At 41.8% G+C, this 16409-nt stretch overlaps 1 protein-coding gene across 1 annotated transcript in view; it reads left to right on the top strand.

Moving 5' to 3' along the window:
• LOC138827428 (calpain-8) overlaps positions 1-16409 on the top strand; it is a 63186-nt gene that overhangs the window by 15539 nt on the left and 31238 nt on the right. The window contains exons 3-4 of the mRNA XM_070022914.1: positions 14989-15107; positions 15603-15736. Of these exons, the coding sequence (XP_069879015.1) occupies positions 14989-15107; positions 15603-15736 (253 nt within the window). The remainder of the gene's footprint in view (positions 1-14988; positions 15108-15602; positions 15737-16409) is intronic.

The following is a 16409-nucleotide window of genomic DNA, read 5'->3' as shown; positions in this document are numbered from 1 at the left end:
CAGTTGAATTCTATCGGACCTTTAAAGAAGAACTAACATCAATACTTCTCAAACTTTTCCATGAAATAGAAAAGGAGGTGTCACTACCAAACTTGTTCTATGAAGCCAGAATTACTCATGCCCAAACCACATAGGGACACAACAGAAAAAAAGAGAACTATAGACCAATCTCTTTGATGAAAATATCTTCAATAAAATACTTGCTAACAAAATCCATCAACTAACAAAAAAAGATTTTATACCACAGTCAAGTAAGTTTCATTGCAGGCATGCAAGATAAGGCCAACATGTATAACTCAATAAATATAGTACAGCACTTAGAAACAGAATCCAGGACAAGAATCATATGACCATCTCATTTGATGCTGAAGATGCCTTTGACAAAATTCAGCATCATTTTATGATAAAAATCACTGAATAAGTAGGAATAGAAGGAATGTACTTCAATCTAATAAAGGCTATGTATGTGACAAACTTCTAGCCAACATCAAAGATAAATGGTGAAAACCGAGGATCATTTCCTCCAAAATCAGGAATAAGAAAGGTATGCCTATGCTCTCTACTCTTATTCACTATAATACTGGAATTTATAGCTAGAGCAATAAGAAAGAGCAAAAAATAAAAGATCCAAAAAGGAAGGAAGAAGTCAAACTATCCTTATTTGTAGAGGACCACAAGTCCACTCCAAGCTCCTAGAGCTGATAAACACTTTTGGCAATGTAGCAGTTTATAAAACAAACATACAAAAACTAGTAACTTTTCTGTATACCAATACTGTACTGAACATGATGAGAGAACTATTAGGAGAATAACTTTGCTTTATCTAGCCTCAAAAAAACCCCAAACCTAAAAATAAAACTAACCAAGGTGAAAGGACGTCTACAATGAAAACTATAAATCCTTGGTGAAATAAATTGAAGATGATACTAAAAAAAGATGGAAAGCGCTTTATGTAGCAATACAGCTAAAATTAATTTATAAATTCAACGCAAAACCCATCAAGATACCAATGTTATACTTCACATAGACAGAGAAATCAATTTAAAATTTATACAGGAAGTACAAAAGAACCTGAATAGCCAAAGCAATCCTGACAGGGGATAATGCTGGAGGTATCATAATCCCAGACTTCAAGCTATACTATAGAGCCATAGCAACAAAAATAGTTTGATACTAGCACTAAAACAGACCTGAAGGGCAATGGAACAGACTAGAAGAACCAGAAAGGAACCCATAAACCTACAGTCATCTGTCCTTTGACACAGGAACTAAAGATATCTTGGGAAAAAATAGCTTCTTCAACAAATTTGTTGGAAAAACAGGATATTCACATTCAGAAGGCTCAAGGTGGATCTGTTCCTCATCCTGTATTATTATCAATTCAAAGTGGATTAATGATGCCAATATAAGACTTGAAACTACTACATGAACGAGTAGGGAAGACTAGAACATAATTGGCATAGGCAGATACTTCCTGACTAGAACTACAGTGGCTCAGCAAATAAGAAAGGATTGACAAATGGGATTGCATCAAGCTAAAAAGCTTCTGCACAGTGAAGGAATAGTCACTAAGCTGAAAAGGTAGCCTACAGAATGGAAAAAGATCGTTGCCAACATTATATCTGCAAGGATCTAATAACCAGGATATACAGAGAGCTTAAAAAAATCTAAAACCCGGGCTGGGAAGGTAGCTCAGTGGTAGAGCGCTTGCCTTGCATGCCTGAGGCCCTGGGTTCGATTCCTCAGCACCACATAAGTAAAAAGAAAAAAGCCGGAAGTGGTGCTGTGGCTCAAGTGGTAGAGCGCTAGCCTTGAGCTGAAGAGCTGAGGGACAGCACCCAGGCCCAGAGTTCAGGCCCCACAACTGGACTCCCCCCTCAAAATCTAAAACCCTAAAGAATCAGCTACCCAATTAATAAATAGGCAAATAAACTGAACAGACACCTCTTGAAAGAAGTATAAATGGTCAACAAATATGAAGACATGCTCAACATTCCTGATAATAAGGAAAATTAAAATCAAAGAGTCAGTGAGATTCTTCCTCACTCCAGTCAGAATGGCCATCATCAATAACACTAAGAAAAACAAATGTTGGTGAGGATGTGGAAAAGATCATACCAACACACTGTTGATAGGATTGTAAGCTCATGCAACCATTATGGAAATCAGTTTGGTGCTTCTTCACAAATGCTAAAAATAGAACCACCATCTGCTCCACCAATACCATCCATGAGCATTTATCTAAAGGAACATAAGCTACTCATGTTCAATGCAGCACTATTCACAATAGCCTCCTATGGAAACAAACCAGATGTCTTATAAATGAGGAATGGATCAAGAAAAGTGGCATATATACACAATATTATTCTGCCTTAGGAAGAGTGAAGCTCTGCCATTTGTAGGGAAATGGATGGACATGGAAACCATCATCTTAAATGATATAATCAAGGGCAGAAGGACAAAGAATGCATATTTTTCTTTCTCATATGTGGATGATAGACCTATGATATACATATATTCATTTGAGTATATATGGTATCACATATGTGTGTATATGTATACACACATACATTTATATAATCAATCTGGCAAAAATATATTGCATGCATGTGTGAGAAACTGTGAAGAAAACCTCTGAACAACTAACATGCACTTTAACAAAACAAATATTAGGAAGTTGAAACACTTATTATTTGGGATGTAGACATTACTGGGAGGGAGCAGACAAATGGTAAAGGAAGAAGGATTATGAATATAAACAAAATATTTTATTTACATGTATGAAAATAGAATAAGGCAATTTGATGAGACTGGTTTTTGAAGGGGGAGGGGGAGGAAGGAGAAAGGTAGAGGGGTAATTATGATCAAGAACATTGTAGGCATGAATGGACTTTGTTAAAATTAAACACCCTTGTACAACTAATCACTGTCAATAAAAATTAAATAACACATCTTTTTAGTCTTTAAACATATTATCAATTTATATTCCAGAAATACATGAATTTCCTTCTCTACCACATGTCTGGGTTAAGTCATACAAGAAAAAAGAAAAAAAAGTTGTAGCAATCCCTTCATAACCAATGCCCACGGTGTATTTGGCTAGTGTGGCTGGTAGTTATGAGATTTACCAATGTTAAATAGGAATGGATGTTTGAGTGCAAACTCATCAATATTTTTGTGTCATAATTGTGCTTCTTTCTGCAATCTTTTAATTTTAGCCCCTGGACAATGAATATTTGAAGAAAGAAGGGTCACATAATCTCAGTGGGAGAGGAGGCAACGGCAGTGGTGTTGGAGACTAAAGCATTTGGGACTTGGTTGGATATGGCTAGGATAAGGGAAAAGAATGATTCTCCGATTTTTACAATGGAGAAACCAGTGGTTGTCTATGTGAAAGGGGGGAAACCTGGAGTAGGGGCAGGTGGCTGGGCGAGAGAGAGCCATGGTGGCATGGAGGACACATGGATAACTTCCTACTGCTAGTACAGGTTTTGCTTTCCTATAGGTAGTAGACACTCAATGAATGTCTGCCGAGTTTCTTGCTTAGATCCCCCTGCGTTTTTAGTTAATTGTGTGTTGGGTGATAATAGCTAATAATAAAGAAGTTTGTCGAAGGTTATGTGGCAGCCACTGAGCTAAGTACAACACATCTAATTTTTATCTTCGTACCTCTAAGAAGTAGTGACTATTCTAGTGATTGACCTGTAATTAGGTGCTATTAGTTGAGGTAGATGAGAGGGTGAATTCAGTGTTAACAAGCGAATGTGGAGAAGGTGTGTTTGGAAGCAGGTGGGTAGTGAGGATGAGGGGAGCTGAGAAGTTATGCAGGGACTGAAGGAGGAGACATCATTCCTGAAATTTTCCTCTCCCCTTGGAAGGGGGACATGGATTTCTAATGGTGATATATCTATATCTATATCCATATCTATATCTATCATATAACACAACACAACACACACACACACACACACACACACACACACACACACACACACACACACAGTAGGTCATAGGGCTTGAACTCAGTCTTGGGTGTTGTCCCTGAGCTCTTTTGCTCAAGGCTAGCACTCTACCTCTTTGAACCACAGCTCCACTTCTGGTTTTCTGTTGGAGATAAGAGTCTCACGGACTTTCTTTCCTCAGGCTGGCTTTGAACCAGGATCCTCAGATCTCAGCCTTTTGAGTAGCTAGAATTACAGGCATTAGCTACCAGTGCCCAGCTGTCGGCTATCTATTTTAAATAGTATTATCATATTTGTATTAGCTTCTGAGAGCCCACTGCAGGGTATGGGAGAGGCAGCAAACTCATCATCGGGCTGGACTAACTCTGACTGTCTGACCTTAGGAGATCATTATATTGCTCAGAGCTTCCACTTTATCTACCTGGCAAATGGCTATTACATATACACTTTACCTCAGCCAAGCACTGGAAGTTTCAGTCAGCGGAAGACATTCGCTTTGTGCATTATATTAATGAGGATGTCATTTATGTGATTCCAGAGAAAACCTTGTGGGTGAAGGGCTGAACCTAGAACTGATTTTTATCTCTCTCTCTCCTTCATTTTGTAGGAACTCACCTTGTCCAGAAACCATTGGCCTAACCTACTTAAATTCTACTTTCAAGGGATCTATCATGGGAAGGCAGCTTTCAGATGAACAGGGTTTATTAACCTCAAGGACAGATGCAGGCTCAAAGGGAGTGCAAAGAAAGGGAAATTTAAACCTGACTTACTGAGAGAGTGGTTTCAGGGTGATGACTTAGTACAGAGCAATCCCCATATAGGGGTAGGTTTGCTGCTATGAGCTGTGGCTTTCAGAAGCATTTCCTTTGGCCCCCTTGATGTAGGAGACCTCTGTAGATAGCCAGAGGCTCTGGCAGAAGCTCCACCTACAATTCCATGAAGGTCCTGCTTTGTCCTGGACACAGGGAGACCATGGAATTTCCCGTAGTGAACAGAGATGTGGTCCCTCATTGGAGAGACTTCACTAACGCTACTTAAGTACAACTCTGCTGAGCTCCACCCGCCCCTTCTTTGGTACTGAGCCAGTCTTAGATCTAAAACTGCTTTGATCTTCCTCAGAAGTCCTGGCCAAGGAAGTAGGGAACTAAATTTAGTCCAGCCCAGCTTATAACGGTGCCCAATTCAATGGTTGAAACAGTTTCCAGCATAACTCAGTCCCTTTGGGATAACTCAGGCTTCTCACATCCTCCCATTCGCTCTCATTCCAAGATGGCACTGGGTGGGTCTGTAGTTACCTGTAGACTGGCCCTGTCTGCCAAGGTAATGTTGGCAAGGTTCTTACCATGGGCCTTCTTCTTGTGTTCCCTGCTGGCATCTCCCGGGAGTTGTCCTACCCTTCTTCTGTTCAGGCCACAGGGGAACTGAGTGGGGTTTTGAAGAGACAGCAAGGCATCTCTGTCCAGTCATGTCTTGCCACTTAAAGTTTTTTTTATTATTATAAAGGTGATGTACAGAGCGGTTGCAATTAAATAAGTCAGGTGAAGCATGTATTTTCTTTTTGGACAATGTCATCGCTTTCCTCAGTCTCTCCAATATTTCCAAATTTTTTAACCCTATGGAGCTGCCTGGATCCGGGTAGAGCTTCTTTCCATATGGATTTTTCTCTGAGTCTCAGCTGGGGCGGAGGCCAAGAGGCCCTCAGTCCCCTGTGCTCACCTCAGTCTATTTGGTCAACTCACCCTTGCGTGGGGTTCTGAAGCCCGCATGTCACTCTTCTTCAGTGTCTCACTTCCCTGAAGTTGCACTAGCAGATGAGGCTTGGGACAGAAAGGCTGGCCACCTACAGGGGAATATTAATCAAGATATTCAAGAGGTATTGAAAAAATACCACACCTGCGGTTACATTTACACTCCTCTGTATCTTTTATATCTTATATGCCCCTCTATTCAACTGGAACCTATACAGACTGTCATGCATCACTTAGCAATAGAGAGAATTTCTGGAGAAGGTTTGATATATCAGCCTCTTAAAGTTACACAAAACAAATGCTATAAGCCAGTTCTTTGGCTGGGCCTCGTGATGCCATCAAAAGATGAGGTAAACACAAGATGTGTGGGGCTACTGCTGCTTTAACATGTGCTGCTGCTTTATGATACATGCTTTTAATAAATAGAAGGAGTACACTCCAAGGATCAAATGATAATAGAATAAACACATCAACTGGCAGCACAGTCATATGCTGTCATTACCAACTGTTAGGTATTACACATGATCGCATGTGTTGTGTTTTTATAGACCTGGAAAGGTAGTAGGTTTGTTTGCACCAGCCTTATCACAAACACATGAGTAATGGGTAAATGAGGACTTACAGTGCCTACAGTGTTACTAAGTGATGGGAATTTTCCAGTTCCACTGTAATTGTATGAGACCCTATTATATATGCAGCCCATGGTCAGCCAGAATGCCATTATACAGTACTTGATTATAAATCTATGTATCTAAACATTTCTCTTGCTACAGATTGTTCTTTTGCTCTATACTGAACCATCTTGTTCCATATCAAATGGAATATCAACCAGAATATCATGATATAGTACTTGATTATAAATCAATATATCTAAGCATTTCTTTTGAAACAACCCTTTTTTGTGTTCCATATCAATTGATCTTGTACATCAAGCTGTGAGGTGCAGACCCACTTCCCACTTTACAGTTGGAAAAGCTGAAGACCAGGAGCTCAGTGACTTCTGTAGGTTCTAGAGGAGGCAAGATGTGAACACAGGCTCTTGAGCCCAAAGTGTGTGTTATTTCTATGCATCCAAGCTTGTAGGTTTCTCAAGGGTAGGGACCATGTTTTTCATGAGCTCTCTTGTTGCAGTGTCCTTACTGTCCAGCTCACAAGGACACTGGTTAAGTGCTAATGAGTGTTGAAGACATCTCAAGTGACTTCGTAAGTCTGAAGGGAGAGAAATCCACAGCACATGTCTTCTGCAGATGGTTGGAGGATGGTACGAGATGAGGGTGACTTAGCAAATGATCTTGGGAGGACTGGAATTTAAATGGAGGCAAATGCTTATGATGTTCATGGGTAGGAACTTGGGAACTCTTGTACAAGCACTAATAACAGGTGGCGACAGGCCTTGGAGGGCCAGGTTAGAATGATCGCAGAGTCAACAGGAGCCCTAAGGATTATAAAAGGCTGTAGCAGAGCTGAAACAAGATGTCAGGGCCCGCTGGACCTTGGGTGAAAGATGGCCACAGAGGAGGGGCTGACCTGCAGGCTGGGGACGTAAAGGACCTAATTGAGTTAATGTCACCTAGGCTTAGTAATGTCTAGCTTTGTCTATGTTAACAGGAATGAGGGCCACCATCAGTGTGATTGGGAAGGAACAGGGAATGGTGTAATTATATGGCTTGAAGGGCCTGTAGGAGGCCAAGAGTTCAGGTAGTCCTGAGTCAGATGCTGTATGCCAGGGATCCTTAGAGGAATGATTGTTGGGAGCTGAGTGAGGTGAAACTCACTTCTGGCACATGTGCCTAGCTTAAGGAACTAGGCAAGTCTGCCTTTGACTGCCATGATTTCTTTTAGCCCAAATAAGCAGACATGAGAAAAGGAAGGGGAAGCAGAAGGTAGGTCTTCCGAACAGTTAATAGTGATAGACAAATTCCAAGATCACTAAAATCAGTGACATTTATAGTGCAAAGCAATAGTCTGGTGTCATAGACTTATTATTTTTTAAATTTTATTAGTGTAAATTAGTTGTATAAAGGGGCTTCATTATGATACTTACATGTATGCATATAATGTACTTTGATCGAATTTATCCCACCTATATTATTTTTTAACTCCCCATCATAGCCTCCTTTTAATAGTTTTAGGTGAGTTCTATGGCAACATGCACACAAACACACGCATACACACAACACACATATACAGACATATTTAATTATATTCCTTTTGTAACTCTTTCCTTTTTTCCTATCCCAAGAAGTCCCCATTTTATAATCATGGCCTCTCTTTCTTCCCCCTCCTCCTCCCCCTCCTCCTCCTCCCCCTCCTCCTCCCTCTACCCCCTCCTCCTCTTTCTCCTCCTCCTCCTCCTCCTCCTGCTCCTCCTCCCCCTCCTCCTCCTCCTCCTCCTCCTCCTCCTCCTCCTCCTCCTCCTCCTCCTCCTCCTCCTCCCCTCCTTCTCCTTCTGTCTGGATTCTTGGGTGAAAACATCAAAATTTGTCTTTCTGAATTTGGCTTATCTTGCTTAACATAATGATCCCACGTTCTATCCATTTTCTTTCAAATGACATTATTTCATTCTTACCTATTATTGAATAACATTCTATTGTGTACATGAAGCACATTTTCTTTATCTATCAAGTGATTGTTGGGCACCTAGGCTCATTTCACAAGTTGGCTATTGTGAACAGCGCTGCTATAAACTAGTGTGCAGCTGCCTCTAGAGTATGCTAACTTGTATTCCTTCTGATATACAGCCAAGATATCATATAGTAACTCTATTTTTAGCTTCTTGAGGAATCCTAGTACTGATTTCCCTATTGGTCACAATGATTTATATTTCCAACAACAGAAGATAATGTTTTCTTTTCCCTAATCTTCACCAGCATTTGTTGTTTGTTTAATAGATGGAGTCTCAGTGTCAATATTTTTCTTTTTGCATGGTGTTTTATGGTTAAGGATGTTGAAAATTTCTTCATGGCTTTTTTTGGCCATTTGTATTTCTTGTGTGTGTGTGTGTGTGTGTGTGTGTGTGTGTGTGTGTGTGTGTGTGTGTGTGTGTGTGTGTGTGTGTTCGTGCACATGCACGCGGGCACACACACAGAGACACACAGGTGTGTGCACTTTCCCTTCCCTTACACATGGGATATTAGGCAGTGACACATTTTTCGTTATCATATGGGGGAAGATGTTTTCTACTGATATCTAGAGGCCAGGGACGCTGTTCAACATCCACATCACAGAAGACAGCCTGCACAAGAAAAGTATTTGCTTTTCTAAATATCAACAGAGCTGGGTTTGAGTTACCTCTGTACTGTAAGAGTTAGATTCAACCAAGAGAGTAGCTTTAAGTTCGAGGTCTTACTCTGGACTTACATAATATAAGCAGCCTTCTCTTTCCCTGTTTGAAATACCAGCGACTAGATGGGCAGGATCATAACACTTTCATGCTGGTAGTCAAAGTATAAGTTTGCAAATCATGTCTGACAAATTTACTTTGAAGTGAACTTATCCAGTAAACACTTTGTACTTTGTGAGAAGCCTGAAGCCCACAATCTGTCTCCAGTCAGCTTCTAGTCTAGCCAGAGAAGGTGATTTCCAACTAAGCTTCAATGTCATCCAAATGGTATAAATTACATGCTAAGGGCTTGAGAAGGCCTGTTCATCAACAGGAGGGTGAGAAGGAGGCTTCTGTGATTGCTTAGCGGTAAGCACAGAGCTAAATAAATGCCCTGTGCATAAAAGCTTCTTGAATCTTATTATAAGCAAAAGCAGGCACAGGATGCTTCAGCTGTGCTAAAATATTGAGAATGGGTTTTAAAAAGTACAACCGTTTATTAACAAGGTCAAAAATCTTTACATTGTGTTTAGATGTACAATCAGTGAAACATTCTTCATTTTTCACAACTATTTTCAGCTTGCTAGGGAGACCCAATTTCCATAATCATGGAGGGGAGGGAACTGTAAACTAGCCTATCAAAGGTATCATGCCTCTGTCTGTTTCAGGCTCTCATTTCTTTCAGATAAAATTCCTTATTCAATTACTCCATGTGAATAGTGCTCTAGACTGTCCAGTTGAAGTCCAATGTGATGGTATTAGGAGGTAAAGATTTGGGGAGGTGATTAGGTCATGAGGATGGAGCCCTCACCAACGAGATTAGTGCCCTTACAAAAGACGTTCTGGAGAGCTCTGTTGTGCTTCCCACCCTATGAAGTTACAGTGAGAAATTCTCCTCTACAAACCAGAAAGAGAGCTCAACAGACACTGCATTTACCCACATCCTAACTTTGGACTTCCAGCCTCTGGAGCTATGAGAAACAGATGTGTTGCTTATAAGGCACCAAGCAGATACTGTTTTGTTATACCAGCCCTAACAGACTAAGGCAGATGGCGCCTCACCTCTTAAACAATTACTCTTCCACTTCCCCAAGATGGTGCCTGGATATAAGGAAGGCCAAAATAACCTGGCAGTGAGGGGAAGGGGCAGCTAGTCTGGACAGCTGGGCACTGTCTTTTTTTGGGTCCTTACTGACCTTCTGGACTTACGACTTAGGTATTGTATGGTCTCTTTTCCTGACCCATCAGGGTACACTGGAACTCCCTGGGATGACTCAGTCTCAGTTGAGTGCTGGGAGTGCTGCTGAGATGATACATCAGTGCACACATTGGGTGCACACCATTTCTGCACTAGACATCTGGATCACAGCTTCAGAGACTAGAGAGCTAAAGGCGTGTGTACTGGATCCTAAATGCTTTGTCCCAAGAGCCAAATTCATTCTTCATTGCCAATAAGGCCAGGAGGAGACACATAGCTCTGCAACAGGGCTGAGATAGATGAGGAACACTTGAATTTGGCAGTCAGTGAGTATCTCTGCTACAATACTTAAGGATCTCCACACTGCTAAATCCAATAGTCAGCTTTCAGTCCTCATTTTCTTAGATCTGTGTATTATCTTCCTCAGTTAGGCTTGCTCCTTACTCTAGTGATTACTACTTCCCAGACTTTTTTTTTTTTGGCAGTAGGAACTGTAATTTAATTATTATCCATTGTGTTCTAGCTCTTATTGATCTCATTTGATTGAACAATACCTGTTCAGTAGATACTGTTATTACTCCTTTCATATAGGTACTCAGTCAAAGTGCAGAGGCTGTGTTTTTCTCAAGTTCACACAGCTAGTAAATGCCAGAAGCAAGTTTCTAACCTATATCTTACTTTATTTTTTTTTCCAGTAAGGGAAGCATATTTCACTGCAATTTATCTGAAAAGGTTGTAAAAGTCCCTCCTCTCCCCTCCTCTGTGTATGTGCTAGTATTGGAGTTTGAACTCAGGATCATGTATTCTCACTTGGTTTTCTTGCTTGCAATTGGTGTTCTAACACTTGATCCAAGCCTTCAGTCTAGCCTTTTGATGATTATTTAGGGATAGAGTTTCACAGACTTTTCTGCTTGGGTTGACTTTGAACTGTGACCATCCAGACTTCAATTTCCCAACTAACTAAGATTACAGGTACATGCCACCAGCAGCCAGCATCTTTGTACTCATTTTTGCTTGCCATCTTATATGGGTCCAACAGCCTCTTGACTGCTTTTGTAAACTAAAACTGTGCTCAAGGATCAAGGCTATATGTCCTTATTGAGAAAAGCCCACATAAATGCATCATAGGCTTTGAGGTAACAGTTTCTAAAATATTTTTGTACAATAAAATCCATGTCTCTCCTTTCAAGAGGGCTTTTAGAAAGGGATCACATTCATTTGTCCATGTGCTCTAGAAAAAGCATACTTGTCACAGCATTTCAACAGACACACTCTCTGGCAGGAATCCAAATGTCTGCACACCCATGGCATCTCCTCAGAGCCTCTGGGTTTGTGGCAGTGACTGAGTAGACTCTGTGAAAAGTCAGGAGTAAAGCAGGATGAAGAGAAAATTAAACCCTTCCCTGGCTGGTCAGACCTATTTGATGTCAGCAATTGATGGATATTTTGTTGACGGGCCTCATTATAATGTAGGGTTTGCTCTGAGTGAGCTGTGAAGGAGCTTAGCTTGGGAGCAAGAAATTCACATCAGAAGGGACCTGTAATGAGGGATATGCAGCCACTCTGGTCCCCTTGAGAAGCCACCTGATTCAGAGACATGGCAGAGTGGTCACCCTGTCCACTCCCAAAGGGCTGTGTATCTGAGTTCATCCTGCCTGTTTATCTCTCCCACTACAGAGCTTTAGACAGCAAAGACCCTGATGTTGGCAGAGGAGGACTCTAGCAGGTCCACTGCATGCCCTCATGGGACCCTACTTTGGCCTAGACCTGGAAGATTTAGGCATAAAATATAGATAATGTGGTATTGGAGTTTTGAGAAAGAACAAAATGACTCATTAATTTGTTTCATCATTGGCTTATTTGTTTCTATTTATAAAAAATGTACTGCCCTAGACATTTGCCTGCCATCTACTGAGGATACTGGAATGAGGGATTCCACATCTCTGCTCTGCAGGAATCAATCAGAGAAATGGAGAGGAGAGACAGAGTCTATCAAATGGCCTGGAGAAGTACTGTCCCCCTCCCCTCAGGGAAGAGAAGTCTTGAGGATGGGAGGCAGGCCGGGAGAGGCTCCAGGGAGGTACTACGGAGGAGTGGAAGTGTGAATGGAGTTGGCTGTGTGCTGACTGTGGTCTGTGGAAGCTTGTGAAAAGTATGTAAGAGAGGTTAAAGGAGGTCTTTAGGACAGACACACAAAATAAGAGGTGACTTCTGATGGAAGGGTGATTGTCTGGATAGCTTTATGGAGGAGGGGAAGGTTGGTGGCAATACTGAAGCAAGGATTCTGCAAACACCTGAAGAATGACAGTAAACAATGTGAGGGCTCATGTTGTGCATACTCAGTTTTGACTGGAGGATTAGACTCATGTTGGGGGTATTGCAGGAGAAAGAGATAGATGTAGGTTGGTGCCATATTATGAAGGATCTTGATGCCCTGCCTGCAAAGGGTTTTTATTTCATTTCTAAGCAACGCAGGACAGTTGAACCAAGGAATAATGTCATTACAGGTGTTCATAGGAAAACTGGGGTGAGAGAAGCAGGAGTTCTTATTTTACCCATTCTTTGGGAATAGCTTAGTCTATGCTTGCCATCCATACCACCTAGCTCTATGTCATCTTGAACCTCATGTTGAAGACCTGATGTGACCCAAGGATGGTGTTCGCTGGTGATGTGGGCCTGGTGACCAGGGAGGTGAGGAATAGTCTGCTTTCTTTTCCTTTTTCTTGATTGAGTAATTGGTTTTGGGGTTTAATCTCAGGGCCTAGCCCTTTCTGGGAAGGTGTTCTATCACTTGAATCATTCCCATTCCCCCAGCTCTTTTTGTTTTCATCATTTGAAAAATGATTTTTTTTTGTTTTGCCCAAGCCAACCTGGATCATGATCTTGGACACTCTTCCTACAGAGCTGGGATGACAAATATGAATTAAAGGATCGAGGCTGGCCTTGGACGATGATCCTCCTGACCTCAGCCTCTTAAATAGCTAGGATGACAGGCATGGGCCACACCGCTAAGCTTGAACAAGATGCTTTCTGGATCAGAAAAATTTTTCAAAAAGTAAATTTGTAGTGTGTGTGTGTGTGTGTGTGTGTGTGTGTGTGTGTGTGTGTGTGTGTGTGTGTGTTTGAGAGGCAGTGATGGTTGGAGAAAGAAATTAGTTTGAGACCAAAGCATGGGCCTCTTTGTTGAGAAAGATAAGATGATAGAGCTATTGGAGGTGATGGCATTCCTCAGAGGTTGGTCCTGGGTCTTAGTTTGCTATTTGCTCAACTGGACCAATGAAAAATATAATATGCTCACACCTGGATTATATATGCAACTTTGTCCAGAAGGCAAAAAGAAAATAGAGTTAAATAAGAACCTTGGGTGGCCTGTAAAATGTTGAAAGGACTTTCCATCTGAAGACACATGGAAAATGTTCAGACTTCTTAATGGGAAAGATGAAGGCGGGGATGCACAGGCATGATTCTGGAGTTATACAAAGCAAATGAATAAGAGAAACAGGGATGTCACCACACCCTAGTAGATTCAGGGTGAGAGATCTGCTGTGAAACTGGAAAGAGGCAATGTTAGGCAGGAAGAGGAAATATTCCTTCATGTGATGTAAAGGTCACTCAAGGACATTGGGTCCTTGATGATGCTGTGCCAAGAACACTGACCTGAATGTGAGCAAAGTCATATCATGTCTAAGATGGCACCCCCTAAGCAGAGGTTAAAGCCAGTGGTGCTTGGTACCTGTGTCACTCATTCATATGGACACTAACACGTGATGATGACATCCCAGGAAACAGCATCCAGTGGCAGTGGTCTGTGAGGTCTGATTCACACAGATGAAGATCTTCTGTTTGTTTCTGAATTTAGTTGAATATTCAAAGTGATCAACACTGAGGAGTTTTAACCTCTCTTGACTTTTATTTCTTCCACTTCATATTATGATGATTTGATGTTAATGAGTACCTCCAGGGCATTATAAGCAACAAAGCATAGAGACTCTTACTGTGATCTCACAGTGAACTCTGAAACACAAAGGAGCCATACACTAAGAAAATCACACTGAGTCCATGACTTTTATCTAAGGCCATAGGAGCAAGGAACACACACACACACACATGCTCCTTCAATCAAATTTATTAGTTGCCAATGCAGAGACCAAAGAGACTAATTTCTCCATTTTTGACCCCATTGATTGAGTGCCTAGCAGACATGCCAGGAAGGAGTGGAGGAGTAGAGAATTTGTACTTCTTAATTAAATAAACAACAACAACAACCAACAACAACCCTCCCCCACAAATAACCCAGCAAAAATGTGAGTCCTCAGAAGATGATTACTACCTATGCATTTCATACATAAGAGGAAGAGAATCTGCCCACTTGATTAATAGTGTTGCTATAGTGTGAATGCATGTATTGGATCCATATGTTAGAAACCAAGATGCAATACAATAGCATTAAGAGATGAGGCCTTAGGGTCTGAGTAAGTCATAAAGCTTCTACCTTCCTGAATGGGATTAGTGCCCTTATAAAGAGGCTTCAAGAGATAGGGAAGTCTTTGGAAAGAGAGACGTTTTCACCAGATACCGAATCTGTTGTTGCCTTGACCTTGATTTCTAGAGATGTGAGAAGTAAATTTGTGTTCTTTATAAGTAACTCAGCCTCAGGAATTTTGTTATAGCAACAAGAAAAGATGAAGTCAGACATGGAGGAACCAAGACAGTGAAGGCCCGATCTGACCAATGTGTGTGCCCTGTGCTGCTCTGCAGGTGACTGTTGGCTTCTGGCAGCCATTGCCTCCCTCACCCTGAACGAGAAGCTGCTGTATCGAGTAGTCCCCAAGGACCAGAGCTTCCAAAAGAACTATGCAGGCATCTTTCATTTCCAGGTATTGGGCTTTGTTTATGGTCTTTGTTACTACATTCCCTATCTTAAGGCCTACCCTAAGGTCTACTGAATCTGAAACTTCAGATAATCTGTGTTCAACAACCCCTCCAGGAGATTCTGTTGCACACTGGAGTACATCCATCCCATCATCCTTGTGTCTATCCCTTTCCTGTATCCTCCAGGCTACATGGCCGTGAGGAAAGCACTTTGTACTTTAGGATCGGAAGAGGGAGTCTGAGTCACCCAGTGTTGCCTTGGGGGTGATGTGGGAGAATATTCTCTTACCCATAAACTAAAAAGAGTGGATCAGTTGTTTCTTGGTACATGTGGCAGCTCTGTGTTCACAGATGAGGAGACATAGATCCTTTCCCTAAGGAGCCTGGAGTTTGCAAAAGACCCAATACGTGGCCACTGACAACACAGACCCCACTGAGGGCCAGTGAAGAGCTTCCCCATCTTTCCTCAGGTGAACAGCCCTGTGCTTTCTCATCTCTAGTTCTGGCAGTTTGGAGAATGGGTGGAGGTGGTCATTGATGACAGGTTGCCCACCAAGAATGGACAGTTGCTCTTCCTCCACTCTGAAGAGGGCAATGAATTTTGGAGCGCTCTGCTGGAGAAAGCCTATGCCAAGTAAGTGGGGGCAAGATGGGAGCTATGTGACTGAGGGTCCCCCCGAAAGCTTTCCCTGGCCCCTTTCCACACCTGGCTCCCTACCCCCACTCAGGGTGGTATAACCAAGATTTTTCACTACTGGACAGGTTGGAGAGAAAGCATCCTTCAAGAAGAAGAGATAGCAAAATCCACGCTAGGAGTTTAAGATCTTAGCTATGTGAATGAATACGTGGATGGCAGGCAGTTCACCTGCCTCGCTAGGCCATAGCTTTTTCCCCTTTCAAAGCACAGCCTCAATTCTTAGGACATTGTGAATTCTTAAAACTGGTGATTGGTTTCTTAAGTCAGTTTGTTCGAACAGGCAGAAAAATGCTCTGCTTTACCCAAGATTTTGAGATCCCCCTCCCTGGTTAGCTTAATGGGAGGGTGATCTGCTTTGAGAATCACAAAAGAGGGGGATGCAGTGTTTCTAACGCATTTATAAGATTATCTCTTTGTTGCTTTGTATGTCCCTCCCCCACAGTATAACCCCTGCTTTCACTATATTTGATGTCAGTATAACTTGTGGAGGAGATGGGGAAAAACCAGTTGTTTGAGGATACAGGTGGACCTGTTGCAACAATGAGAAGTACAAATTGTCATGTCCAAAACGAGCTTTACAACGTCGGTGCGGGGGGGGAAGGGGGGGAAG

This window comes from Dipodomys merriami, unplaced genomic scaffold (genome assembly GCF_024711535.1).
Source record: "Dipodomys merriami isolate MVZ:Mamm:240054 unplaced genomic scaffold, mDipMer1.0.p SCAF_156, whole genome shotgun sequence".
NCBI lineage: Eukaryota > Metazoa > Chordata > Mammalia > Rodentia > Heteromyidae > Dipodomys > Dipodomys merriami.
This window is presented reverse-complemented; position numbering and strand designations above follow the sequence as displayed.